We start from the raw sequence: 27,910 nt of genomic DNA, 5'->3' as shown, positions 1-27,910 counted from the left end.
ACTTAATCTGAACAAAAAGTGTGGATACCACATGCTTATGATGGCTCTTTTACCCCGCTAGAATTTGTTGTCAGTGCCAAGGAATAATCATAAAATATATATTTATACAATGAAATATTAATCCCAGCTATTGAAAGGCGTCACGCACACATATGTATGTACATACACTCAGTGATATGGGATGATCTCTAGGATATAGTAAGTAGAGAAAAATGTTAGGTGGAAAACATTGGATATAGTATGCTTCCATTCATATTAAATAAACCAACAAAACAGAGAGAAGAAAAATGTGAATATGCATACAGATTTACATATTTCTGGTAATATGCAGGAAAAATTGTTAAAGGAAGTTGCCTCTGAGAATCAAGCTGAGAGATTCTTAAAATCAATTTTCATTGTATAATACTTGTTCTATTTGCATTTTTAAAATTATATTAAATTATCAGCGTCTCTTTACCTTGGTTGCACATAAGAATTGCAAGGGGAAGTCTTAAAAAATCTTGGTTCTGCTATCTAGGGATGCTGATTTAATGAGTGTGAAGTGGGGTATGTGCTTTAGTATTTTAAAATGGGCTCATATGATTTAAATGTAGTCAGTACTTGAAATGATGACCACTGAGTCAGGTTTAAAAATGCTCTGGTAGACAATACATAATCTCATGTTCCTTTAATGTGCATTTAAGGAGGTGTTTAGAGTTATTGCATGAATGTGAAAATCATTTAACTGAAAGATATAATCTTTTTTTTTTTTTTCACATGGGCAGGCACCAGGAATCGAACCCAGGTCCTCTGGCATCGCAGGCAAGCATTCCTGCCTGCTGAGCCACCGTGGCCTGCCCTGAAAGATAAAATCTTAAATGAAATATATAACTTCAAGTTTATGAGATAAACTTGTTTCTAGCGTAAATAAAACCTAGAGTGATAGCATATTACTTTTAGAATTCTATGTGTCTGAGACAATCTGAGTACATATTAACATGATTATTCTCCATTAGAGAAGTACTTCACTAAGTTTTGAATCAGAACTTATGAGTCTAGCTAATTATTACTTTTAAAGTTACTTCCTTACCAGGATTGCATAGGCTGAATGAATGAAATTAATATTTAGAATTATATCTGCATTTCTTTGTAGCTGGAACAAGCTCTGATTTCAGCCTTGGAGATATAGATGAAAAAGAAGAACTGCGTGAAGTGCCAAAAGATCAGGCTGAAAATATTTCTCTGAAGTCACAAGTTATTCCCCTTGTATCTTCTGATATAATAAATACACCGAAAAATGATCCTGACTCAGCTCTTGGCAATGATACTGTAGAGTCCTCACAAAACTCCAAGGAAGAAAAACAAGAAACTAGAAACACAGATGGACAGTAAGTTATCTGTGCGCCAGAATTGTTAGTGATGCTTTGTTTAATTAATACTAGTCTTCTGAAATATAGATCTGATATTTTATACACAAATATAGCCAGCCCTTTGCTTTTAGACTCCATCCTTTTTATTACCTCTATGAAAATGTTTTATTGGTAAAGTATTTAAATAAAACCAAGTTCAACATTTATGATAACCTCTCAAGTTCAACATTTATGATAACCTCTGCATCAGTTAAACCATAACATGTACTTAATTTGTATGACTAAAAAATTAAAGTTCTGTTTTATTGTTTTGTTTTTTGCCTATTATCGATTTGACTTCAATGAAACATTTAATTTTCAAGTTTCACCACTTTGTTCTCAAGTATTTTCATTGACTGATGTATATAAAAGCAATTCTGCTTATTAAGTATAATACTAAATCACCAACATTTTACAGTCAGTTTTATGATGCAGAGACTATACTTTCCACTAAGTACTACATGATCATCTTAGAGAAAGTTGGAAGGCATCTGATATATCTCTTGACCCTAGGAATTGAAAATTGCTACAGTAAAGTCCACAAATACTTTGTTTGAAATGCCACACCATAAATAAAGATGAAATCAATGAGGGAAAATAAACCATCTTCATCAAAGTTTTGCTGTATTTTGAATGGGATTGCCTCCAAATTAAACTGTTCTATCACCGACGAAGGCATCAGTGAGATCAGTCCACATCCTGTCTTCACAGTTGACCCTGCCAGATGCAAAACTAAAATGTTTTATTTAATTTCCTTTTTCTTTAAAAGACAAATAACTGATAGTAACAAAATAAAGATACTGTTTTGGAAAAGTGTCCATTTTTACCAAATTCTTACATCTTTCTTTGTAATAGAGCCACCATATGAAAGCTAATGTTTCATAGCCGCACTTCCTTGGTTATATTTTTTCTTTGCTTTTACATTTCCAGTATTTGGCAGAAAGAGATGATTATTTCAGTCCATCTGTTTTAGAAATTATTGCCTGTTCTCTTATCGTGTGTGTGTGTTAGAATGACATCAGTATATAACATACAAAATCATATTTTACAGAGCACCAGATATTATGGTACATAATACAAGTAATGAAGAGATGGCAATTGACAGTTTAAGAAACTTGAAATCATCCAACACAAACCAAGAGAATGGTGAGTTATATAAATAATATATATACAATTTATTTTTATATATATTACATATATGAATGTGTATTCATAGTATTTATTATGTGTCAATACCTGCTCTTAACACTTTACACATATTAGCCCATTTAATTTGGTATGTTAATTCATTTAATACCACCCTCATTTATCAGGTAGGCATTATTATTATTATTTTATTATTATTATTATTATTATTATTATCAGTCCCATTTCACAGATGGTTGGACCATAAAGATATTAAATAACTCACCTGAAATGAACCTAATGTGGACTCTTTGGGCAATATTACTCCAAAGTCTGCTTTTAACCACGGGTACTGCTGTTTGTTTTATTTTGGCAAATCGTAACAGTTACATAACTTACATCTTGGATCATAAAGATGTATAATCTTTGCATTTATTTGCAATCTCTGTTTCTCTTTTCCTTCTAATAATTCTCTAGTCCAAGCCTGATTTACTTTATATTCAAGTTGCAATATCTTGGTTGAAACTTGTTTATCTGATTTTCAAGGCCTAAACGATCTCATTATGTAACCTTATTTACCAGTTTCCCAATACCCATCCTCAAATTATGGGAGTTTTTTTCTCTTTCTCACGTTTAGTTCACTCAGCTCTATTACTAGGCCTATGCTCATGTTGTCTTTTCAGGCAAAGCAATTTTCCATCTATTTTTTTACCCATTGCAAATCTACCACTTCATTTACTTCGTTATTTCATTCCTGTAGTCCCTGCAGTTCTGTAGTCCTTATTCTTCAACTAAATTGGATGGTCTTAGGTCAGAGAAATGACATCTGATACTTTCTAATTCCCTCATAGAATTAGCAAAATATCGAGTACAAGTAGATATTCATAAAACATATATTACAGGACTGGATTTCAGAGAAATTATACTACACAAATACAGAATGCAAGGAAGGCTCAATGGTATTTTAAGGAGATAAGAAGGAAGTGGCTCATCAAGTCTCATAATCTGATCTTTATATTAATATACAAAACTAGGTTAAGATTCTTAACAGAAAACATAGGGATATAAATATTCATATTTGGATATGGATAATCCCAGTATTAAAAATAAATTTTTATATATATTGTTTTTCATGTGTGGTATGTATTGGTTAACTGAATATGTCCCTGATACATTTCCCCCATGTTCAATACCATACTAAGATACTATACTGAAAAGATCAACAAATATGTCATTTCCGTATCTCTTCCTCTTGATTCAGTTTTCACAGAATAGTTTATGATGACAATAACATTCCTATTGAACAGTCTTGATATAAAAGCTGCTTCTTTTTAAAAATAATCAAATTAAGTCATTTTTGCTAAGATTTTCCATTAGGTTAGGGTTAACATCCAGTTTTAATTTCCTAGTCTGCTCAAGAAAATTCCATGCAATGGGTTGACATACACAATGGGAAATTGTTCACTCATGGTTTTGAGGCCGGGAAAATGTCCACGTTAAGGTCTCATCTAGGCAATGCTTTCTCTCGGAAGGCTGGTATTCTGGGGCTGGCTACCAGCGATCCTTTGTTCCTCAGTCACCGCGAGGCACGTGGCAGCATCTCCTGGTCTCATCCTTCTTTTCTGGATTCTGTTACAGCTTCTTATTTCCTGTGGCTTTCTCTCTGCTGTCTGAATTTCATTGTCTCATAAAGGACTCCAGCAATAGGATTAAGATCCTTCCTGATTGAGGTGGGGCCACACCTTAAGTGAAGTAACCTTATCAAAAGATCCTACTTACAGTGGGTTCACACCCACAGAAATGGATTACATTTAAGAACATGTTTTTCTGGGGTGCATACAGCTTCAAATCACCAGATCCCACGGACATTTACGTAATAATATTTATTTTAGTTTGTACTTGACTTATGATAATATTTGTCAACTCTAGGTGATTTTTAAAATAAGATGATTCCTGCTACCCTTAATACAATTTTATTCCATTTTCCTTCCTTTTATCTGCCCTGTGTACATATCTAAATTATCATCTTGCCAGGTTGTAGATATCAGTATCAGTTTTGAGTAGAGAAAGGACAGGATAATATGAAAATCACCCTCTTTCTACTTAACAGCCTTTGAAAATGGCCTACTCATTCATATCTTAGACTTGGTTAGCCTCATTGCAGATATGCATGAAGATGGACTAGCTAATAAATTCAGATGTGATTCTAGGTTTCCAGGACACACAAAAATCTTGGCCTGACAATCATTGCAGATAATCTTGAAATGTTAATGAGAAATTCAGAGTTAGAAAATGGTGAATTAGGTATAACTGAAAATGTGAAGAACTGAAGTTTATAGCTTTAAAGCCAATAAATTAAGATTGATTGTAGGGGATATAATTTAAAATATTGATTTTACTTGATTTACTTTGTTTAAGAAGATGTTTCTGTTGTGTAAACTGGGATATGCCTATGTTCAGCAGAAAATGAGAAATACGCAAGAAAGAAGAACGTATGTTTAGGCTTAGTTTCTGGTGTCAGGGACTAATTCTTATTTTCTGATTTTCATAAAGATACTTTAAAAATACTTATGAACCATGAGAATAGGAGCAGAAGCAGAAATGTTCCTCTTCCATGGTTTCTGATCACATGAGTCCTTAATTTTATAAATCACACTGTTAATGATTATGTCATTGAGAAAATAAGCCAGTCATCTGGACAATGCATAGTCTAATAATCAGTTGCATTGTATTTTTAAAGACTAAAAATAAATCCCATTTTAAAATTCATATAGTTACTATAGGAACCTTGCAAAATATTATATAATGATATTAACTACCATGACTTAAATAATTGTGCAATTAGGCAGGGTTTAAAAATGTGAAAACATTTTAAATATTATTTGTAAACAAATGTATCTGGTAACAACTATTGTGCATGCATACTTTCTTTTCTCTTTAATTTTATCAGAGAAGCTTCTTTAACTAGTTCATTATATTTTAGGCAGTGAACTTGATCTCATTCTCTAAATAGGTAGAAGCGGAGGATGATAAAACTAGAAAATATTTGACACCCTATCAGGCTTTGACCTTTAAGACCCGCATTGCACTTAAGCTAAGCAAACTGCAGTATCCAAAAAGGGAGGCCATTAAGGGTTTGAAGGCCAGGGTTGGTGGTGCTGCATAAGAAGTGATTGTTTTGGGTGTTCCAGTAGAGGATCACCGCGTGTAAACCACTCGGTTCATTACTGGGAGCATGGTGCACAGCACCTCTGTTCCCTTCCACTTGCCTCATTCCAGTTCTTCACCAGCATGTTATTGACTGCCAGCTGTTGCTTTGTTAGCCTAAACACTGGCTAATCATTTTCTTTTTCAGGAGGTCTGAATTAGAATCAAGAGGGAAGGTAGCTCAGTAGAGGGAGGTTGTTTTTACCACTTGAACTCTGCCTCTAGAAGAGCAGGGATGCTGTTCTCCCATAGAGAAAAAAACAAAACCACCATGGTTGTTTTTGTGTAGTTGAAATCCTCCACGTGATGACTAAAAACAAACTCCTAAAGTCTTTGGCAAGTTTTTACAAGATTCTGTAGATACCTCGAGAGTATTTAGGAGTGAGGGTACAGTTAATTACCATGACAGTCAACTTAGATTCTGTTTTTACTTCACATCTTAAAGATCCTCTCTCTTAAAACTGATAACATTTGTGGGGGGTGTTTCCCTTTTAATGTAAGGTATAGAACATAAACACAATAGGTACTAAAGAAAAGGGAATCAACTATGGAAAAAATCAGATAGAAGAGTAAAAAATAATTTTTGAATTTGTGAATTTCTTGCCCTTGTCATTATTAACAATGACTAAAATATGAGGTCTTTACTTATAGAAAGAAGGAAAGCCACCTTCTATGGAGTGATTGTTCTGGAAAATACACTATTGTTAAAAGTATGTCATATAAATGATTTTAAAAATATAATGTTTTCACGTTAGTATATAAGAGCCAAAGGGTTAAGTAATATCTAGAAGTCACACAGATTATAACTAGTCAAGCCAAGTCCCAAAACCCAAACTCAAGTCTCTGAATCTCAAGCCCATGCTGTTTCCTATACATGCTAGTATCTGCCTTTATAAAATTAATCAGCTGAAAATTGGCTACAGAATTCAAACCAAGCTAGTTCAGTTTGGGGAAGGCTGGCATTAAAAACTTGAATTTTTCTTTTTATTTTCATGGTATTTTTTTCTCTTAATAGATCAAAAAGAAATAATTGATTTTCCAACAAAGACAGAAGATAATATGAAAAATGGAGTAAGGAGAACAGAAATTAATGTGGGAGATGTTGCCAAAAATAAGGATGTGAACATGGATATTGACAGACTATCGAACTATCAGGCACAGAAAACTGATACTGCTATAAATTACAAGGCAAATCATCTAACAGCTTTGTCAGTACCAGATCAAAAAAGGAATCAACCCAGTGTGGAAAAGATTAAAAGGCATGATGCAGCAATTCAAACAACCCATTCCTGCAACATTTTTGATAAGTATTACCAAGATCATAATTTGTGTGATATCAGAGTTGATGAAAGTGTACAAACTTCAAATAACAACAAATCAACTCAACACTCATCCTTAAGCTCACAAGATTCTGTAGATACCTTGAGAGAATTTAGGAGTGAGGGTACAGTAATTGTACAAGAAGATCAACTCAACATAAAAGATGCAGTTTTTATTCATTGTAATGATGATCTGTTGAATCCTATAGATGGGATTGATAAAAATTCAGCTGCTTTTCATATAAAGAATTGTCCACTTTACAGACAGGACTGTAAACCCAAGCCAAAGCCTTCAAATGAAATTACAAGAGATTATATACCCAAAATTGGAATGACTACTTATAAAATAGTGCCTCCCAAGTCCCTGGAAATATTGAAAGACTCTGAATCAGAAACCGTAGGATATAAAGATGATCAGGAGATACATACTTTAGGAAAAAAGCATATTCATGAGAATGTAAAGGAAACTGCAATCCAAACAGAAGAGCTTATTATTTCTGAAAGCACAAAGGAACCATTGTCGGCTCTTAAACCGAAACCTACCCTGGTTGTGGGGCAAGAGGTGCACAGGGCAGTGAAACCAACCCAACGTGCGGTAGTTTATCCCCCCGATATGACTAGAGTCACGGGCACAGCTCAATTTGTGCCAAATTTGGAAGATATAAACAGTATTTTGGAGTCAAAACATAAAACCAGAGCCACAACCCCCCAGGCCAAGCCAAGTTCTTTTTTCTTGCAGATGCAGAAAAGAGCATCCTCTCATTATGTGACATCTGCAGCTGCCAAGAGTGTCCACATTACCCCTAATCCTACTCCAAAGGAATTAGCAGCTAAAGAGGTGGAAAGAAATCCACTGCCTCCTCCAGAGGAAACTCTTTCTCCCTTAAGTAAAATCACTAACTTTCCTCCACAATCCCATTTAAAAAATTCTGACGATGGCATCATCAGCCCAAAGCCTACCAACCCCTCTCCTCCTCCAATAGCTCCGAAACCTGTGCCTCTTCTCACTAGTCAGTTAGCAGCACTGAACCTGAAGACTTTGAAAACCTTTGGCGCCCCACGACCCTACTCCAGTTCTGCTCCTTCACCGTTTGCCCTTGCTGTAGTGAAGAGGTCACAGTCTTTCAGTAAAGCAGGTATTCTCCCCAAAGAGTCTTTTAGCGACAGTATCTCTGTCCAATCGCCAACCAGCACAGAGGAAGGGGAGACTAGTCCTGTAAATCAATTTGTGGGCATCCCCCAACTTGGTGTGATCAATAAGGTAAATGCTGATTTTTTAAAAAATATATTCAGATTTTTATAAAACAAGGCTAAAAGGGGAATTAGCAACCATGTTGGTGTGTTTGTGTGTTACTGTGTTAGAATTCATGTTAATCTGATATCAAGCTGCTTTAGGAAAAAAAGTGATAATGTATAGAATGAGAATTACTGTAAGTCATACAACCTGATTGTATAACTTTATCATTAGCAAATGTTTTACTTAAAATTTTCTTGGTTCATACATTTGTATAATGCATAAGTTTATAATTCTGAATCTATTTTTTTTTAATCTTCACTTCCTTATAACTTTTCTGGATGTTGTGAGTCACTTTATTTTCTTCTTCAATTCAACAATGACTACACAATTGCAAAATAAATAGCTTGAACTATATGAACATAAGCAATATCATAGACTAAATAAAGCAGCCAAACATCCCTCGGTCATGCATTTCCCATCAGATAACTGCAACCTTAGCTCACCAAACATTTTAACACATAAGTAATTTAAATTAAAAGCAGAGTTCTATAAAACATAATTTTCTCATTTTCCCATTTTGCTAAATCAGCATCAACTTATCCAATTATATGCATGTTGACCAAAATATTATTGAACCACTACATAATCATATTAATTTACCAAAAAGGGAAGCCATCGACTTAAGTGTTTGGTCAACTGAATGTCATAGTTTGTTAGGTTCAGCTAGTATAGTCAATGGAGAGGATGAAATTTACAGCATGAATTGTGGTAATCCACATGGAATGTTTTAGGAAAACACTTTATGATTTTTACTCTGATAATGTTCAAAAAATATTTTCCTATTCTGTGACAGTTCCAAAAGTATATTATACTACAATTTCAAATATTCCTAGAGTAGCAGAACATTAACCATATTGTAAAGATTTTTCCATAATTTTAAAGAAATATTTATCTTGAAGAATATTTCTTCATATATTTTAAAAGTATGTTTATTTCTTTGATGTAATGTCAGGAAGAGATATATGATATAGAGTTTAACTCTTTACTTGGGAACAAAGACTGTGTTTTTTTCTTGGAATGGAAAACCATTCCTAAAAAACAGATTCTTAATTTAGATAATGCATTTTTGAGCCATTGCCTGAGCTCTTCTTTTAGATCTTTTGTAAAGATACTTATTTGGCAGTTTGAAAAAGAAATTTTAAGATTAATTTTTTTATAACATTTGCCAAGTAAATCGGTTAGTAAATATTCCTTCCTAAGACATTTAATTAGATTTCTAGTTCTTCAATGTAAAAATTTCAAAAACCATTTTTTTAGTCTCATGGGAAAAATAAAGAAAACATAATCAGCATGTAGTTCCTATAGCTTCCAGAAAGACAATATATGCTATTATATGTAGCATAGTAATTAATGCTTCCTTTATTAGAAGATATATTTGATTAAACCAATAAGAAATTGCTATACTTGACAATTTTTTATCTTCAAAAATAGTAATTTCACAACCTAATATCTCAGAATCATGAAAATAGATTATCTTTTAGTTTATAGATTATCTGTTAGTTTGTGGAATTTTTTTGATTGTTAACTTGGCTCTTCTAGTCAACTCCATGAATTGGAGAAATCAGCATTCTTTAAATCAAGCACAATAAAATTACTACTGTATTCCATGAAACAGAAAGGTGCCATTTTTCTTCTTTAGTTTCTTGATATCAAGAGAAGGGGTGGAAATGTCCTCCTCTTCCAACTTAGCTTTGGCTGTAGAGATAATTCACTGGGTAAGGAAATAGAGCCTTTAATGAACAGTGAGTAGACAGGAGATATCGTCCCATTTTCCTTGCTTTCAAGCTTAACAATCTCCTGGCAAAAATTTATCTTTACCTCAGCAGCTCAGTGTCAAGATGTTTCTTCTTTCCTTAGTCCTTAATCTTGATATATCTCTGTCCATTAAGTCCTATCCCTATTGGATGTAACTGGGCTTCAGAGATGTTCCTTTTTACTCATCCAATGTCCACCATGAAGCAGGATTTAGGATTTTGTTAAGTGTACTGGTATGTAAGGTCCACAATGGCAGGACTTTCTCTTTCTCATTCAACTTTGTATCCTCTGTGCCTAATAGAGCCTGGAAAAGTTCCTGGCACCCAGTTGGTGCTCAGTAAAGATAGGATCAATAGGTGAAAAGAAAAATCTCTACAAGCATATCCTATTTCTAAGCATTATGAGTAATAAAGAGAGACAGAGGAGAGGACACCTGCATACTACCCAGAAAAGCATTATTTAAAACCAAACAAAATTAATATATATATATATATGTATGTATGTATGTATGTATGTATCTCTAAGAGACATATGGACCTTCTCTCATGAAACCTTTTCAGGGCTCCCAGCCCTCTATTGCTCCCTCCCCCACCCCTCTCCTTGCAGTATAGCTCTCTCTTGGTTCGTCCAATTCTGCTTTTCACACTGTCATCTGCCCTCCCACCACCCATCATATGAAATCTGCTTAGAAAGCAGTAGAGAATTATAATGTTTGTCTTGCCATAGTGTATTTTTCCAACACTTTTGATACTCTTGGAAGACTAGAGTAAAGGGCTGGATTCTGAGTTTTCATATATGGATTCCTGATAGAAAGAATGTGAGATGGTGTATCTGAGGAGCTACTACTGCTGAAACATATGTAAATTAAAGAACAGGACAGCATAATTTTATTACTACCAATTTTTCATCTCCTTTTAAAAGATGAAAATAGAAAAATCTTACCTTTATACTTGCCTTTAAAAATTAGGTCTAGTATTTATTTTTCACAAATCAAAATCCTATTTTGGTTTTTAATTTAAAGACATGTCTAAAACACCAGTATGGCAAGTGGTAAGTCTTAAAGGGCTATTGAAGATGAAAATTTTTTGCAGAAATGTCCTTTTCTTCTCTTGGTGTTCATTTAAATGTTTTGCATTTATTTTTGTAGGACAATAACTCTGCATATAATGAACAGAATTCCCAAACACCGTCTTCAACAGACTGCCCATCATTTACCCTTAAGAGACAAAGTTCTTTAACGTTGCAAAGCTCTGACCCAGAACAGATCCGACAGAGCTTGCTGACTGCAATCCGTTCCGGAGAGGCTGCTGCCAAATTGAGAAGGGTAAGTTTTCTTTATCAGATGGGTGACAGTGGGTTTATTTTCAACATTGTCAAACTAATACTTAGGAGAAACTTTTTTTCTGGCATTTAAGTCAGAATAGGGAAGATGCCAGAAGTTACTCTTTTAAGTCAGGAGTCATTTTGAATTATAAGCTGAAAAAGTCCAGAGTCTTACACATACTTAAAAAGATGTCAGGTTTATTTTCCAAAACATGGGCCAGGTGCAGATCACGGGTTTCGTTCATTATTTTATTACTATATATAGAAAGTACCCTGGGCTCTTAGTATAAGAAATTATGTTAGCACAGCAAAAAATATTCTTTTGAAAAAAGTACCTCCCTATGCCAGGAAGGATGAATTAGAGATGGAAACCTGTAAGTTTTTTCACCATAGTTCTTGCAGTGATCAAAGTAACTACCATATGTGGGTTTTTTTTGTTTTGTTTTGGAGGTAGGGCAGAGATTTACAGGTTAAACAAAACCCAAAAACCAAGGCAAAACAAGGAGAATTTAGATGAGGCCTAGTACAGAACCTCCCGTCTTAATGATACCCTGCCAAAGCTCTCTGGCTCCTTCCTGAGGTACGGGAGAGAGTCAGGAGAGGAGGTATGTTTATCATTGGTCAAACACCAAAACAGTCAAGGGAATTATCTTCAGAGGCGTTTGCTCTCGCTGTCCCCTTCATCTGCTGAAAGATGATGTGGCGAATGAAGCCTTGAGCACGGCATCATCACTTAGACTTGCCAGAGGCTGTAGTTTCCCAAAACATCTTGTTCGTCCCTCAATCCTCCTGGTGGAAAGTGCATTGATTCCAAGAAAAGAAGAGACCTCGTTATTCTGTGGACTCCCTAGGCACTTCATTTTGTGAATTCCTTCTCTAATCATGTTCAGAGGAGAATAAGAAATTCGTTGAGTGAAACATTGAACTCAAAAGAAATTAAATCTGTAAAAGAGCAGGAATGCTGCAGAGATGAATGAGAAGGTGAGAGTCACCTGGGCACCACATCTACAGTGACTGGACGTGACTGCTCTAGCCAGTTCCCTTGGGGTGTTTGCACGGAGCAGTGAGGGAAAGCCATTCCCCTCACAGAGGACTTTGCGTTCTCATCTGGGCAAAAACAGAGACAAGGCAAAATACTGGATGGTGCTAGGAATGGAGGAAACATGAAGGAGTAATTCTCATGGGATTAGGTTTAAATTTTATAGATTGGTAGTCTGAATTTGGGTGCCAGGCAGCCTACTAATTTGGTAGAGCTTTGAACGTTGAAAAGTTAAGTCATGACAAATTTATATTTTTGTAGGGAAATATACCCATTTAATAACTTGCACATTCTCATTTATGAAAAAATTTCCATTTCTAATCTTGTAAATTGTGGATGAATTTCAAATCAGTCACTACTGACTTAAGTCTTTTTTCAGTTTGACAAATTTGGCAAACAGTTTTTAAGCCTATCAGTGCCAGGCATTGTACTCAACACTGTAGATACAAAAATGAATAGAATAAATCCTCTGCTTTCTGGGCATTCACAGAATGGGCTAGAGAAAGAGCAGCGCATCAGGCCCACAGAAGAACCAAGCAATTGCTCAGAAACTGACTGCATGTCTTAGTACTAAGTCAGTGAGCATATTAATCACTTTCAATGAACTTATTGCGGAGAACTGTGCATTAAGTTGGAAATGCCTTTAGGCCATCAGATTTGTACAGGCAAGCAGCTTTATGCTTGGCTGCATTATAGGCCCTGATTTGGTAGTCCTTTCACATATAAAACTCTCATTGCTTCCAGAACAAGCTGGGTATAAGTCAACATAGAAACAGACTCTAAATGGTGATCCTATAATTGTATCCTGTTTGTAACTCATTACTTTAGGTTCTATTGAGTCTAAAATTCTTTTTTAGTAGGAGTTTATTGATAGCTCTAAGTCTATTTAGTGCCATCTCTTAAATATTTTTAAGTGAAAATTGCTTACAGACATTGAAAATGGACATAGGGTCTTACATACCCATGCTCTATGACCAGCATTTTCACTTCTAGTTTTGTGTCCTAAAAAAATGTGTGTTTTTCTACACCAGGGCTCACATGAAAGAATGTTAGTGGAATATTGTTTAGTAGCCCCAAATAAACATAGCCTTATTTCTAATAACAGTAGAATAAAGAGCACCATACCAAGAAATGAGATATTATATAGCCATAAAATGAACAAACTATAGATGAACACATTGTTCTTTTTTGAGATTTGAGAAAGAAGGCAGACACTTAAAAATGCATATGTATAAAGGTTGAAGACATGCAAAAACTAATTGTATTATTTAGTGCTGTATGCATAGGTGGTAAAGTTATTTTTGTAAAACAAGGATGTAATTATAAAAATGAAGACAGTGGCTATCTCTGGGGCACAGAGGAAAGGGACTGTTGGGGGCTGGTGGGGCAGATCTGGGACTGGTGTGGGAGAAGTGAGGCAATTTCCTCAGGCATGCAGTTTAAGGGAGAGTGAAAAAAAAAATGATCAAGATAATGGTTTTTGTTTTTGCTTTTTGGCATGGTCAGGCACTGGGAATCGAACCCGGGTCTTTGGCATGGCAGATGAGAATTCTACCTGCTAAGCCACCGCGGCCCGCCCAAGATCATTTTATTTTAATGTGCTGTTTTTAAAGTATCCAAAGTAATGCTAAAATCCATGATGAAGGAAATACCAAAATTTCAAATATACTGGAGGTATTCTTTCTCTTGACCCGGATGGGGGCTTATATGTGTATTTTTTTCATTGGGTTGTGTATTTATGTTCTGTGCACTTTTCTACACATTTATTATATTTCAAAAAATGGCAAAAGGTGTTAAAATAGGCACAGGTAGACTCTGATTTCTTGTGATCTTTGCTTAAGCATCTCAGTCCTATACTGAACATTTCTCCTAGTTTATTTTAAATCCTCACATCTCTTTTACATAGCAACAATTATTTTGCCAAATAAATTCTCCAGTGACTCTGACAGTAGGTTTAAATTGTTCATCAGAACATTGGCTCCATACCTGCCCATGTCTTGGCACAAAAATGTTCAATTTAACTCTAGGTATCAAACTGCCTGAGGGCTGGGGTTTATACCAGAACAATTAACTTTCATTATAATAGTTGGTTCATATTAGAGCAATTATCCAGTTGGTTGCTCTAATGTAAATGTAATCATGAACATGCCATTTTCTTTTCATGTTTCTTAAAACTCAACCCTGAGGCAATCATAAAGATTTGTCTTTTCTTCATATAGAAGAGAGTTACTAAATCTAGTTAGATTTTTTATAAATTGAATTTGAGATTAAGAATTATAAATGAATCAACAAATTATTTACAGAGACTAGGGCAGATTAAATAATCCATTATCGTTGAACCTTTGTTCTCACAGGGACTTTGGCTGCTATTGGTACTTGATGGTCATTGAATTGTTAAAAAGCTAGTTATTACACTAGTACAAATGTAATATAGATTTGTAATAATAGATTCTGAAAATAAACTGACAAATGAGACAACACTTGATATTGTGTTTCCTTGGAATATAAAACTGATCATTGGGTAGATAGAAGCCTAAGGGAAGGAAAAAACTGAACTTCCTGGGTTGTTTTGTTGGTGTAATTTGTCTGCTTTTTATTCATATTTCCTTTTCATGTGAATTTGAACCATAGGGTCTTATGTTGGCAGCTCTTTCCATATGTTTTTTTTTCTCCTGTATGTTTTAAAAGTAAAAATAAATGATAGAAAGTTTCATGGTTGTGCTCCTTATAGAAATAAGTGATGTGACCATTGTGAAAATTTTCATTTTATAAATATTTGTAAAAAATTACTATATCCCATTCAACAAGTATTTATTCAGCACTGCACTATACCACACATTAAAATAAACAAATATACAGAGTGGGTATAAAGTCATATGAAAATAGAGTCTGACTTCATGGAACTTATAAAATCATGTTTAAGGGTGGGCCACAGTGGCTCAGCAGGCAGAGTTCTCACCGGCCATATCAAAGAACTTCCTGGTGCCTGCCCATGCAAAAAAAAATGTTTAAATGTTTAGTAAGCAAATTTTTAAATAGCAAAGGAAATATTTTCCTTAGAGGTAGTCACTATTGACAGTTTGCTGTGTAATGTTCCAGACCACTTTTATAGTATACAAACATAATTTTTTTTTACAAAAAAGGAATACTATGCAAACCTTTCAAAAACATACATCTCATTGTAGCTTTCATTTCATTATGTGTAGATATATGAAATGCTCTTTAAGACTACATAGTAGCTGACCATATAAATACCACACATAGCTTGTTTGATTTTAGTTTTTTACCCTATAAATATTGCAACAGTGAACATCTTTTTCTTGTGGATATTTAGAGCCAGCAGTATGCTTTTTAAGTGCCTAAAACAAATTTTCTTTCCCATTACAAGGAATCTTGCAAACCACAATTTTGGCAAGAATTAAAAATCATTCTCTCCCACATAGACACTTTCAGGACCAAGGCTACTTAATGAAAAGTCATTACCTGTCTGTTGTTCCCTGGCTGTGGTTGTAAAGAAATCTGCACATTCCCATGTCAATACCAAACAAGTACAGATAGATTTTTTCTTCCCCTGTTGGCAGCTTTTCTTCCGAGTCATTTTATTTCAATTGGATAATGTTAACCAGTCTGTCCCACCCTGGGCACACAATACGGTAAAGAAAATTCATTAGGTTTAGCTGACTAGTCTTCATTTAGTAGAATGCTATGCCAGAATAGCAGCATGAAAAGGAGTTTTTTTCCTCAACGAAGCACAAGAAAGCCAAATCCAGACTCAGTTTGCCAGTTTTACTTTCCTTTTTATTAATTTACTCTTGCTAGGCAGAATCTATGGCCTTTTGTACTGCCCTTCTCTTCTTGTGAGAAGATGATTGTGTTTGGTTATGAGTACAAATTAGTCAAAATATAATCTAGAGTTAAAACCATTTCTCTTAAAATATTATTATATTTTATGTATGATATTTCCAACTATTATACATATGTACCCAGAATCCATGACTTTTCTTTACATTCTTCCAAATCATCCTGGAATTTCATGCTGTTTAAGAAATTCTTGATTTTTGTTGTTTTCTGTTTACTTATAGTTTGCAAGAAGGAGACATTGCCATAGAATTTTGAATTTAGGAGTTTACTGAGGGGAAAAAAAATTCCTTTTCATGCTGCTATTATGGCATAGCAGTCATGGAAATTTGACTTTTTCAGCCTTCATAAAATGCTGCACAAAGCATTTCAAAACCAAAGGCTGTTTTTTCTTCTGCATAAGAAGTCACTGGGAGGGGAGATTCAAGTTAATAAATATATACCATCAATTCAAAAATTGAAGTGTGGAATTCTCTTTATTTTTCTACATTCTCCAAGACAGTTTTGTGGAGCCAGAATTAATCTAGCTAAAAATGCCCTTTAACAGCTTGGCCTGCAGTCTGTTTGTGCTCTTGTCCTTTAGATTGATTTGGTAATTTTGTAAAGACTATGATGTGTTAATGGATTATTTAACTTGTTTGTTGTGGAAATAACAACTCTTTTGCTTTTAATTTCATGGTAGAGTGAACATTTATTCTTGATGATTTATAATTTATTGAATGATAAATACTAAATATTAACATTTACTATTAGAAGTTAAAATGTAATTGTTGAAAATTGAAAATTAGACAGCTGTCCTATTTTGAATTGACTGGTGCAAAATGTGTTTCTTTTTCTTAGGTTACTGTTCCATCAAATACAATATCTGTGAATGGAAGATCAAGACTCAGCCACTCCCTGCCCCCTGAGGCACAGGACAGCTGTTAAATGTTGCCCTGCTCTCCTACACTTCAGCACCTCCTCTTCACAAACCAGCTTCAGACTTACGGAGAACGTTTGCAACTGTATATTCAGATGTATTCTAATATATTTTTTATTAAAGTAAAAGAATATATGCTGTGGGCTTTTACCGCCAACAGAAGACTTAGCAGAATTTGTAATTTATAATAATGTGCTTTTGGGGGTCTTTTTTGCCTTAAGAGCTGAATATGTTGTTTTAGTATGATACATAAATAGCTAGACAGGCACCTCTGACATTTGCTGCCTCAATATTACTGTTTAATTGGAAGCGTTTATAAATTACATTAAAGCCTGTTTTGTGCTAAAAGAATGATTTAGAAAAATGGTGATATCAAATAAGTATATTCAATTCAACTGTTACTTTCAGTGATGAATCATTTAGTGTGCAAGGATTATCTTGTATGTTCTTTATGTAATTAGAAAATCAGTATCATATTCATGGGAAGCTCATAGTATTTTATTATTTTATTAATATGGAACACTTTGCTTTTTAATCTTTAGAACTCAAATTGCACAAGGAGAATTTTAAATATTTTCCGTATATAATTATGACATTATTGTCACACAGTTATTATACATTCCATGTGCCAGAAGCCTTAAAAATCTTTCTGTGAAAATGTTAAAATATTGTGACAATTATTTCACACATGATATGTAGACAGGAATAGAGGTTAGTTTATGTCCATAATGGAAAATTAGAAAGCCTATTTGGATAATCCAGAAGTACTGTTTTTAATCCAAGTAATAAAAATAAAATCATTATGTAATTCAGAAACTAATGTTCTAAATAATAATATATATTTACATTAAAGATAAAACTACTAAGGAAAATTATGCCTAATTTGTTGGCTTATACCTTTTCTGGGGTATAGAGCTTGTTGATGTTTCTGTCCCTACTTAAAGATTTAATTGTTCACTATTCTTAGAGCTTTGGTCAAACAAATTGATGGTGAAATTAAACAAACTGATGGTGAAGTTAACTTGATTTTCACTAAAGCCACTGGGATATTTGCCTGTTTGGAAAATGTTGGAATTTTTTTCCTGTTTAATAAAAGTAAGTTACATATTTGGGATACTTTATTATTTTTTTTAAGGTAGTTTGTGTCAACCAGAATATTTAAGAAACTTACCTGATGAAATGTGTCTCTGTCAGCCAGTAAACATGAAAATAATAACAAGACCTGTGATTTATTGGAGCTCCCCATGTACTGCATTTTCTCACTTGAACATCTGAAATATTTGACATTAGTCCCAGTTTCAGATGCACAAGCTAAGGGCAAAGGGGGTTAGACTTTGGTCAACTGCAGTGGTAGGAAGGTCACATCTCAGAAGTGCCCAAGTCAGGTTCAAGTCCAGGCATTCCAATTCCCAAACTCATGGTCCAAGCATATGAAATGCTTAGTACAGCTTCTGACACATAGCAAGTGTGGGTTAGATTCTACATGTTCCTGCTTTTACCCTGAATCAGACTTGGAGAAGTTCCTCACAGAGGAAAACACACTTTATAGATTTATAAGGTAATATGGAAAGGAGTAACTTTGAAAAATCGTATCTGTACAATTAATTATCCATCTATTTGGATCTCTTCCTCTAGCCACAAATATATTTGAGGTAGATTAAAGAAAACTTTCAAAAGCAGTATTTCAAAATTTAGAAGAATAAATTCTATATTTTCTGACTTCAATGCAGGAAAACTTGTTTAAATAAGACACAAAGGTACACCTATAAAAGGTTGATATGAGGTGATGCAACGGTGGCGTGGCGCAGTGGGAGAGTTCTTGCCTCCCTTGCTGGAGACTCGGGTTCGATTCCTGGAGCCTGCCCGTGCCAAAAAAAAAAAAAAAAAAAAGGTTGAAATGATAAATATAAATACATTAAAATTTAAAACATTTAATTTACAATAAACTCTAGAGAAGTAAAGGATAAGCCGTAAGTGAGATGCTTTTACTATATAAAGTGTTAGTTTATGAAAATGTAAAAATTCATATAAATCTTTAAGGAAAAGACTATCCAATGAGAAAATGGGCATAGTGGAATAAAAAAGTTGTTTCTTACAAGGAGAAATCTGAAAGGCCAATAGACATATGGGAAAATATTCTTCACTAATAATCAGGGAAATGCAAGTTAAAATATAAGAACACACCAAAGCATACCCATCAAATTAGCAAAAATGTAAGTTTCAAATAGCAGGTGTTGTCATGGACATGAAGCATTTGGAACTCTTACTGTTGGTAGGAAAATACACTAGCGCAACCATCAATTTTGTAACATTTGGAAAAATTAAACACTCTTTCCATGTTACCTTAAGGAAGGGTTTATACATGTGAATAAGGAGACATGTACAAAAATGTTTGTCGCAATCATATAACAGCAGAAAAGGATCCTAAATGGCCCTCAATATTGGAAAATATTCATACATGGACTTCTATATAACAGTCAGAATGAACAAACTAAAGGTTATATGCATCAACATGAATAAATTTTCAAAACTTATGTTGAATGAGAAAAGCAAGTTGTAGAACAATGCATGTTTTATGATACCAGTTATATAAAATAAAAAATATGCAAATGATAAATATTATAGCTGCATATGCAGAAAAAATAAAATTAAATAGGTTTGCTGTCAGTTACAGGACCAACCAAAAACGGGAGATTAGATTGAGGAGAGATATTCAGAAAGTGTTGATTTTTTTTTGTAGTATTTTATTTTTTAAACTGCTTTCTGAAAACAAGTACTTGTTATACCCCAGATTTTAGGATTCTTGATATTATTTGGAATAATTGAAAACTTTAAAGATCGGATTCAACTCCCAGAGCTTGCCCATGCAAAAAAAAAAAATTTTAAGATCATATGGGTCTTAGGGGTTATACAGATGTACCATTGATGCCTTTAGGTTCTGAAAAGTTACCATTTCCGGAGAAAAGCATGTGCTACCCAAGAAATTCATGCCATGTAATTTCACCAGTCCTATCCTTAAATAACAGCAAAGGCACGATAGGGGAATCATATAGAACCAACTTTGGATTTTCATAATTAATTTTTGGCATCTTAGGCATTTTCATTTTCCTTTTTTCCCAAATCAGTGAATTCTTTGTAATATATATTTTTAAATTATGAGCCAGATTCTATATGAATTAAAGGGTATAAAATAAAATACCATCTTTATTGTCTCCAGCAACTCAATTCTCTCTCCAATGGTAGCCACTGTTAATATTTTGATATGAATATCCCTATAGATGTATTTAGATCTAATACATCCATAGGTTTGTATTGGACTTTCTGGTGTTTTCTACATATTTAAAAAATCACACGCTAACACTATTTAGCAACTTGCCTTTTACACTAACAATGTTCCAGAAGAGGCTTTTTGGTTTATTTTTTTCACATATATTTATCTACCTTATCATAATTCAGTTAACATTCTATTAATAGTACTTTGTTTTTGTATTGCTATGGAACACAATGCTGACTAGAATTAAGATACTTGGGATCAAATCAAAGGTCTGCGACTTAACGAGTCAAGAGATCTTGGGCAAATAACTTATAGGCTCTATACCTCATTTTCCTCATCTGAAAAATTGGATTAATTATATACCTACCTTTGTAGGTATATTGTAAAATTGTAAAAATGAAATGAATAGAACTAATTTTAAAAGTTACCCTATTTTTAATATTACTATTCATGAACAAGTATCATTCATCTACTATATCCCCCTTCCTTCTGAGGAATGACACAGTCTCCCAATCCCCAAATCTCACCATGGCCATGGGGGATCAGCCACAGAATCCATTCTCTGTTGATCTATGTTCTAGTTTGCTAGCTGCTGGAATGCAATATTCCAGAAACAGAATGGCTTTTGAAAGGGGGAATTTAATAAGTTGCTAGTTTACAGTTCTAAGGCTGAGAAAATATCCCAACTAAAACAAGTCTATAGAAATGTCCAATCTAAGGCATCCAGGAAAAGATACCTTGGTTCAATGAAGTTCAGAGTTTCTCTCTCAAGTGGGAGGGCACATGGCGAACATGGCGTCATCTGCGAGCTTCTTCTCTCCTGGCTTCCAGTTTCATGAAGCTCCCTGGGAGGTATTTTCCTTCTTCATCTCCAAAGGTCATTGGCTCATGGACTCTGCTTCTCATGGCTATGTAGTTCTGCTCTGCTCTCTCCAAATCTCCTATCTCCAAAATGTTTCCTCTTTTATAGGACTTCAGAAACTAATCAAGACCCATCCAATTGGGTGGACACATGTCATCACCTAATCCAGTTTAACAACCACTCTTGATTAAATCACATCTCCAGGGAGATGATCTAATCACAGATTCAAGCATACAGTATTGAATAGGGATCATTCTGCCTTTACAAAATGGGATTTAGATTAAAACACAGCTTTTCTAGGGGACATACATCCTTTCAAACCAGTACAACCTAAGTCCTTGGAATGAGAGTGATCTTTTTCTCCTGATACCTAAAGTTGTTTTTGCTTGAAACTGAAAGAGACCTAATTGATACAATTATCCTTCTAATGCTGGTTCGTGTTTTTTTACCCACTATCAGTAGATAACATTAAAAGAACTAAGAATCAAACTTGCCATTTTTACTAGCTACTGATTTTCATAAATGACTTGAAGAAAAATAAACTTGCACTTAGAGGTCATAATGAAGATTTCCATGGTCAGAGATTTCCTCCGAGGTGTTTTGATGTAAAAATAGCTCATTTATTTGGTTCTTTAGAGTTTATACAGAATTTTTATATCACTTAGGTTATTTGATCCTCCTATGGGAAAAAAAGTACACAAAGGTATTTCTAATTTGACAAAGTTCATACAACGAGACCGGGTGGCAGAGTCCCACACGTGATTCCTAGTCTGCTCTATCCAATGGCCAAACTTTGCAAATGATGGTGATAAAAATGGTGCTAGATTTCAAGGACGACCAAAATAGTAATCTGCTTGTTCTGGATCTTCAGTTGGTCTTCCTTTTCTCTTAAATGTTACCACTTTCCTGCAAATTTTCATCCTTAACACCTCAGACTCTTCATATGGATAGATATATTTTGTTTATGGCAAGAAAAAATGCCACCATGTGCTCACTCGAAAGAACTTTCTGACAGGTATTTCAAGAGGAATTATGAAACATTCTGGTAATTTGTGTAGAACTGTTGGCATTTCTGCTTCATAAACTGGAAAAAATCATTTGGAGATCTTAAATTATTCATCTTAGAGAAGAAAAATGCAGCAATCTAAACAATTTTATAGTTTTCAAAACCAGCAACTTCTTTACTCCCCTAATTTAATCTTATCTTCCTACCCACCCCTTGTAGATCACGTGATGATCCCAATTCTTTACCTCCTGCAGCCACATTTATTGATATGTGACTTTGAATTTTCTCTCACCAATGAGGAAGTTTATTTACCCACTAAAAAGCAGGTTTTATAAGTAATACAGAATGAGGTGAAAGAGATAATGTGAGAGTTCTCAGATCCGGTCTCAAAGATTTGCATTTTCCTGCTTACTCTCCCTGTTCCTCAAACTTTGCTATGAGAAGGATATAGTTAGACTAGTGAGTGTTTCTAAGAAAAGGAAGAGAGATGCTAGGAGCAAATTTCCCAGCCAAAGCTAACCTAGATTATTCAATAGCCAACCAGCCCACAGACACTTTGAGCAAGGCCAGCCAAGATCATGAGGCATACACAGTCTACCCCCACCTGACTTTGATGTGTGAGAAAAAAATACTTACCTCCAGGTATGCCACTGAAATTTTGTGGTTGATTGGTATATGGCATTTATCTGGCATGCCAGTTTGAAAGGATTATGTACTCCTGTACAGAAAAGCCATGTCTTAATCTTGATCCATCTTGTGGAGGCAGCCGTTTTTTTTATCCCTATTCAGCACTGTAGGTTGGGAACTTGATTAAATTATCCCCATGGAGATGTGACATGCCCAGTTGTGAGTATTACATTTGATTAGATGGAGATTTGACACCATCCATTCCAGGTCCTTTAATAGAGGAAGCATTTTGGAGAGAGAACATGAATCATGAGATCCCACGCAGCTATAGACCATTGGAGATGAAGAATGAAAATACCCCTGGGGCAGCTTCATGAAACAAGAAGCATGGAGAGAAAGCTAACAGACATCACCATGTTCGCCATGTGCCTTTCCAGTTGAAAGAGGAACTCTGATCTTCATCGGCCTTTCTTGAGTGAAGGTAACCTCTTCTTGGTGCTTTAATTTGGACATTTTTATAGATTTGCTTTAATTGGGACATTTGCATGGACTTAGGACTGTAAACTTGCAACTTAATAAATTCCCCTTTTAAAAGCCATTCCATTTCAGATATATCACATTCCAGCAGCTTGCAAACTAGAACATGGCAATTGATAAGATGTGGCAATATTCACAAAATATGACTAATGCTAACAAATTCAAGCTGTTCACGTCCACACACCCTGCTTCACCAGAGTTGTACAGACTACTAAATACACCAAGGATACACCTCAAATTCTGCCTACTTTCCAAGTAGCCAAAAACAATTTTAACTTGATATCCTTATTTTGCAGTACAAAAATATTGTTTCTTTCCTTTTCTCTATCCTTATCTCTCATTTTATCTTCAGGCCTGCAAGCATGAAACCCCTAACTTTAAAGATGGCTACAGACCTCTCAGAAGATCTTTGGAGTTTTCTATTTTACAGGGTTGCCAGAAAAAATTCAGGATCCCCGGTTCAATATGAATTTCAAGAAAGCAACAAAAACACCTTAGTTTAAGTATGTACCATGCAATATTTGGGGCATCTTATACAAAAATTACTCATTGTTTATCAAAAATACACATTTAACTGGATATCCTATATTTTTATTTGCTAAATCTAGCAACCCTACTGTTACATAGAAAATCTGGAAAGAGTAAAAGGAAGTAAGAAAGAACATTCTGACATGGGGAAACAAGAAGAGAGCAGATCCAGATCAAGCAAGGACAAGAAACCAAGAGGTGATACTGTAGAAAAGAACAATTCAATTTTTGATCTCCTTGATGGTTCAGCATGAGAGAAATACTCATGTGATACCAATGGGGAGAGATTTACTGAAGAGATGACTGAAAAAAAACTCTTTGTATGACTTCTATTGGATTGTTTTAGACACCTTGAAGACATTAGAAAATGAATTAATACTGCTAATGTTCTCATTAACATCAACATTATTATGATAGATGTTGCTATCATAATAATGTTATGTTAAATCTAGTGATGGGCACATGAGTTATGATTGTTATTTTTAGCTTCTGCATGTTTGAAATAATTCATAATAAATTTTGGAAATGAATTATTGAGACATTCCTATTATAGGAATAATATTATAGGAACAACTTCACCCTACCCATGAGGTGAAGGGAGAGCTTTAATTTGTGGTCATTTATTCCCCTTAAGCCAAGAAAGAACTTTAGGCAATGTGGGGTAGATGATGTGATTTGCATCAATTTGGCAAAAGCAACTCACTGTTAATAAAATTTAGTGAGGATTTTTAGGGTTCAGTTTTAGGATAAGGATTAACTAAAAAAAATACCCTTGAAGATCTGACTGAACACAGCATTGTTTTTAAGAGGAAAGAGAGAAGTAAGGAAAATAAAATTTGTTGTGATCCTTGAAATGTATCCCATTTCACATATAAGGCTCAGAGAAGGAAAAGAACTTACCCAGGGCACTGCTGGTGTTGAGCATATATTTAATTTCCTGGCCCCATACTTTCTTCAAAATTTTGCTGTCTTTTTCACTCATAAGTTCCTATTTGAACAATAAATCTTCAAAAAATTTTTCCTTTCTTTGCAGTGAATAGAATATCTTATAGATCACAACCATAGCCATTGTAACCTTATCTCACTTGCTTGAATTTCAGAAAAATCACAGTCAGGTGACCACTATTTTCCTCTGAGACCAGTTTTTCTACCATTTTGAAACATGACTGATGACTGGTAATTTGTTCTAGTATTTATGACACAACCCCAGTTAACAATAGTTGAGTAACTCCATATGCATAGAACCATGCTAGGTAATTTAGAGCAACTTTACTCCATGACTCCTGCCTTCAAGGAGTTTATAATCAAAGTTAGAGAAGAGACACTGATATGAAAATATGGTGTGACAAAATTCAGCAGCATATACAATGTTCCAAAGCAATGTCTTGTGGTGAGTGACAAGTATTTTGAGTACATGAGAGCCACTGAAGACTTTATGATATACAGGAGAATAGTGATCTGGACATCCAAAGATGGTCTATTAGCTAGGGTTCTGTAGATAAAAAGAATCAGCAGGAGATATCTATAAATATAAAATTTATAAAATTGTCTCACATAACCACAAGGATGTAGAGTCCAAGGTCTGTAGGGCAGGCCATGAGCTGGCAGCTTCAAAGAAGATCCTCAATGAACTCTTAGGAAGGCTGGCTAGGCAACCATGAGGATATTAGAGTCCAAGATCTGTAGGGATGGCCACAAGTTGGCAGCTCTGATGAAGATCCTCAACAAACTCTCAGGAGAGGCTGCGTAGCTGAAGGAAGAGTGATTGTCTTTCAGAGTCCTTCGTAAAAGCCTTCTGGTGATTAGATTAAGCATCACTCATTGCAGAAGACACTCCCCTTAGCTGATTGCAAATTGGTGGATGCCACCAATGTGGTCATGACTTAAGTCCGCAAAATGTGCTCACAGCAACAGACAGTCCAGCACTTGCCTGACCAGACAAACAGGCACCACCACCTGGCCAACTTGACACATGAAACTGACCATGACAGTCCACCTCTTGTCAAAGTGATAGCTATACACATTACCTTAAACCATACTTGATCTCTAAATAGAAAACAATAACAGACACATTTTTTCCTCACCTAACTTTACTCAACTGTTCCACATACAACCAGAAACATATTTAATCTCTCCAGAATAGGGTGCAAGTCCTTGAGTAATAGTTATTCTTGAACTTGATATCTTACAACATAAATACTATAACATGAACAAAACAGCTTATGTTATATGATAAAGGGGATAAAATAAAGAGGAAAAACAAAGATATTTGATTTATATATAAACACATAGATACTAATTACAAAGCAAGGAAGAAATATTCATACCATTACAATCTTGTTTCTATAACTGATCGCCTGGTCATAGTTCATATTTATCAATATCTTTTTCCACTACCAATTCCATGTTCCCTTTCCCCTCAGCAAATACTTCATCTGGCCATAGCTCTTTGCCTGGTGGGGTGACCCAAACCGTCATTCCTGAAATTTCAGAGCCATTGGTAGTCCTTCCTGGATTGTGTTGTTGCAGTTTTCTGTTGATTTTAATCACTGGGCATGGTAGTACTAAGAGTTGCCCTAGAGGATCTCCTATATTCCAGGAAAACTCTTTTTTACCTCCATTGAGTAGCTGCAGTCCTATTTCCCCTTGATAATCAGGGTCAATCACCCCGGTCAGTAAAGCAATCCCCCTCTTGGCTTGTTGATCCAGGAGCATGAGTAGCCCAAAGTGACCAGGTGGCAGTCTTAGATTCCAGTTCAATGGAACCATTGTTGTTTCTCCTGGTGGAAACACTCCCCCTTTTGGAACTAAATCCTGTAGACCAGCAGAGCTCAGGGTCACAGGGACAGGAAGCAAATATTTTCCTAGTGGATCACTAGAGGTAATAGTGAGTGGTGCCACTCCTATTTCCATCTCTTGGTTCTTGGACCCATGGATCTTGGCTATGGGAGAAACAGCACCATACAGAAGACACTGATTCAGAGCATACACAGCTTCCTGGAGAACATTACCCTAACCTTCAAGGCATTGCCACCTAGTTGGCACCATAATTGAGTTTTAAAAAAGCCATTCCACCAATCTGTCAATCGAGCTACCTCGGATGATGGGGAACATGGTAAGACTAGAGAATTCCGTGAACATGTGCCCATTCCCACACTTCATTTGCTGTGACATGGGAAACTTGATCAGAAGCCATGCTGTGTGGAATACCATGACGATGGATAAGGCATTCTGTAAGTCCATGGAGTAAGGCATTCTGTAAGTCTAGAGTATGTGTCTATTCCAGTTAGAACAAATTACTGTCCCTTCTGTGATGGGAGTGGTCCAATGTAATCAACCTGCCATCATGTAGCAGGCTGATCACCTTGGGGAATGGTGTCATATCAGGAGCTGAGTGTGGGTTTCTGCTGCTGGCAGATTGGGCACTCAGCAGTGGAGGTAGCCAGGTCAGCCTTGGTGAGTGGAAGTCCATGTTGCTGAGCCCATGCATAACCTCCATCCCTACCACCATGACCACTTTGTTCATGAGCCCAGTGGGCAACAACAGGAGTTGCTGAGGAAATAGGCTAACTGGTATCCACAAAATGAGTCATCTTATCCACTTGAGTATTAAAACCTTCCTCTGCTGAAGTCACCATCTGGTATGCATTCACATGGGACACAAATATCTTCATGTTTTTAGCCCACTCAGGAAGGTCTATCCACACACCTCTTCCCCAGACCTCTTTGTCACCAATTTTCCAGTCACACTCTTTCCATGTTTCTGAAGATCCAACTAAACCATTAGCTACAGCCTATGAGTCAGTATACAAATGTACCTCTGGCCAGTTCTCCTTCCAAGCAAAG

General features: G+C 35.2%; 1 protein-coding gene and 1 long non-coding RNA gene across 10 annotated transcripts in view; one reads left to right on the top strand and one right to left on the bottom strand.

The window, feature by feature from the left end:
- The window catches only part of COBLL1 (cordon-bleu WH2 repeat protein like 1), a 153,021-nt gene extending 134,684 nt beyond the window's left edge, over positions 1-18,337 (top strand). For all 8 annotated transcript variants that reach the window (XM_077154028.1, XM_077154029.1, XM_077154022.1 and 5 more), the window contains 5 exons: positions 1,133-1,367; positions 2,440-2,534; positions 6,736-8,300; positions 11,239-11,415; positions 17,152-18,337. In XM_077154028.1, the coding sequence (XP_077010143.1) occupies positions 1,133-1,367; positions 2,440-2,534; positions 6,736-8,300; positions 11,239-11,415; positions 17,152-17,238 (2,159 nt within the window). In that variant the 3' untranslated portion in view covers positions 17,239-18,337. The remainder of the gene's footprint in view (positions 1-1,132; positions 1,368-2,439; positions 2,535-6,735; positions 8,301-11,238; positions 11,416-17,151) is intronic.
- LOC143677705 (uncharacterized) overlaps positions 15,276-27,910 on the bottom strand; it is a 31,211-nt gene continuing 18,576 nt past the window's right edge. Inside the window, exons 3-4 of one of the 2 annotated variants that reach the window (XR_013172828.1) lie at positions 18,994-19,089; positions 15,276-15,439 (exon numbers count right to left, since the gene is read on the bottom strand). This is a non-coding gene — a long non-coding RNA (uncharacterized LOC143677705). Of the gene's footprint in view, positions 15,440-18,925; positions 19,090-27,910 lie in introns of those variants that run through there. The other variant, XR_013172827.1, reaches the window with a different exon arrangement.

Source organism: Tamandua tetradactyla, chromosome 3 (genome assembly GCF_023851605.1).
Source record: "Tamandua tetradactyla isolate mTamTet1 chromosome 3, mTamTet1.pri, whole genome shotgun sequence".
NCBI classification, from domain to species: domain Eukaryota; kingdom Metazoa; phylum Chordata; class Mammalia; order Pilosa; family Myrmecophagidae; genus Tamandua; species Tamandua tetradactyla.
Note: the sequence above shows the minus strand (reverse complement) of the source record. Positions and strands in the feature narration are given on the sequence as shown.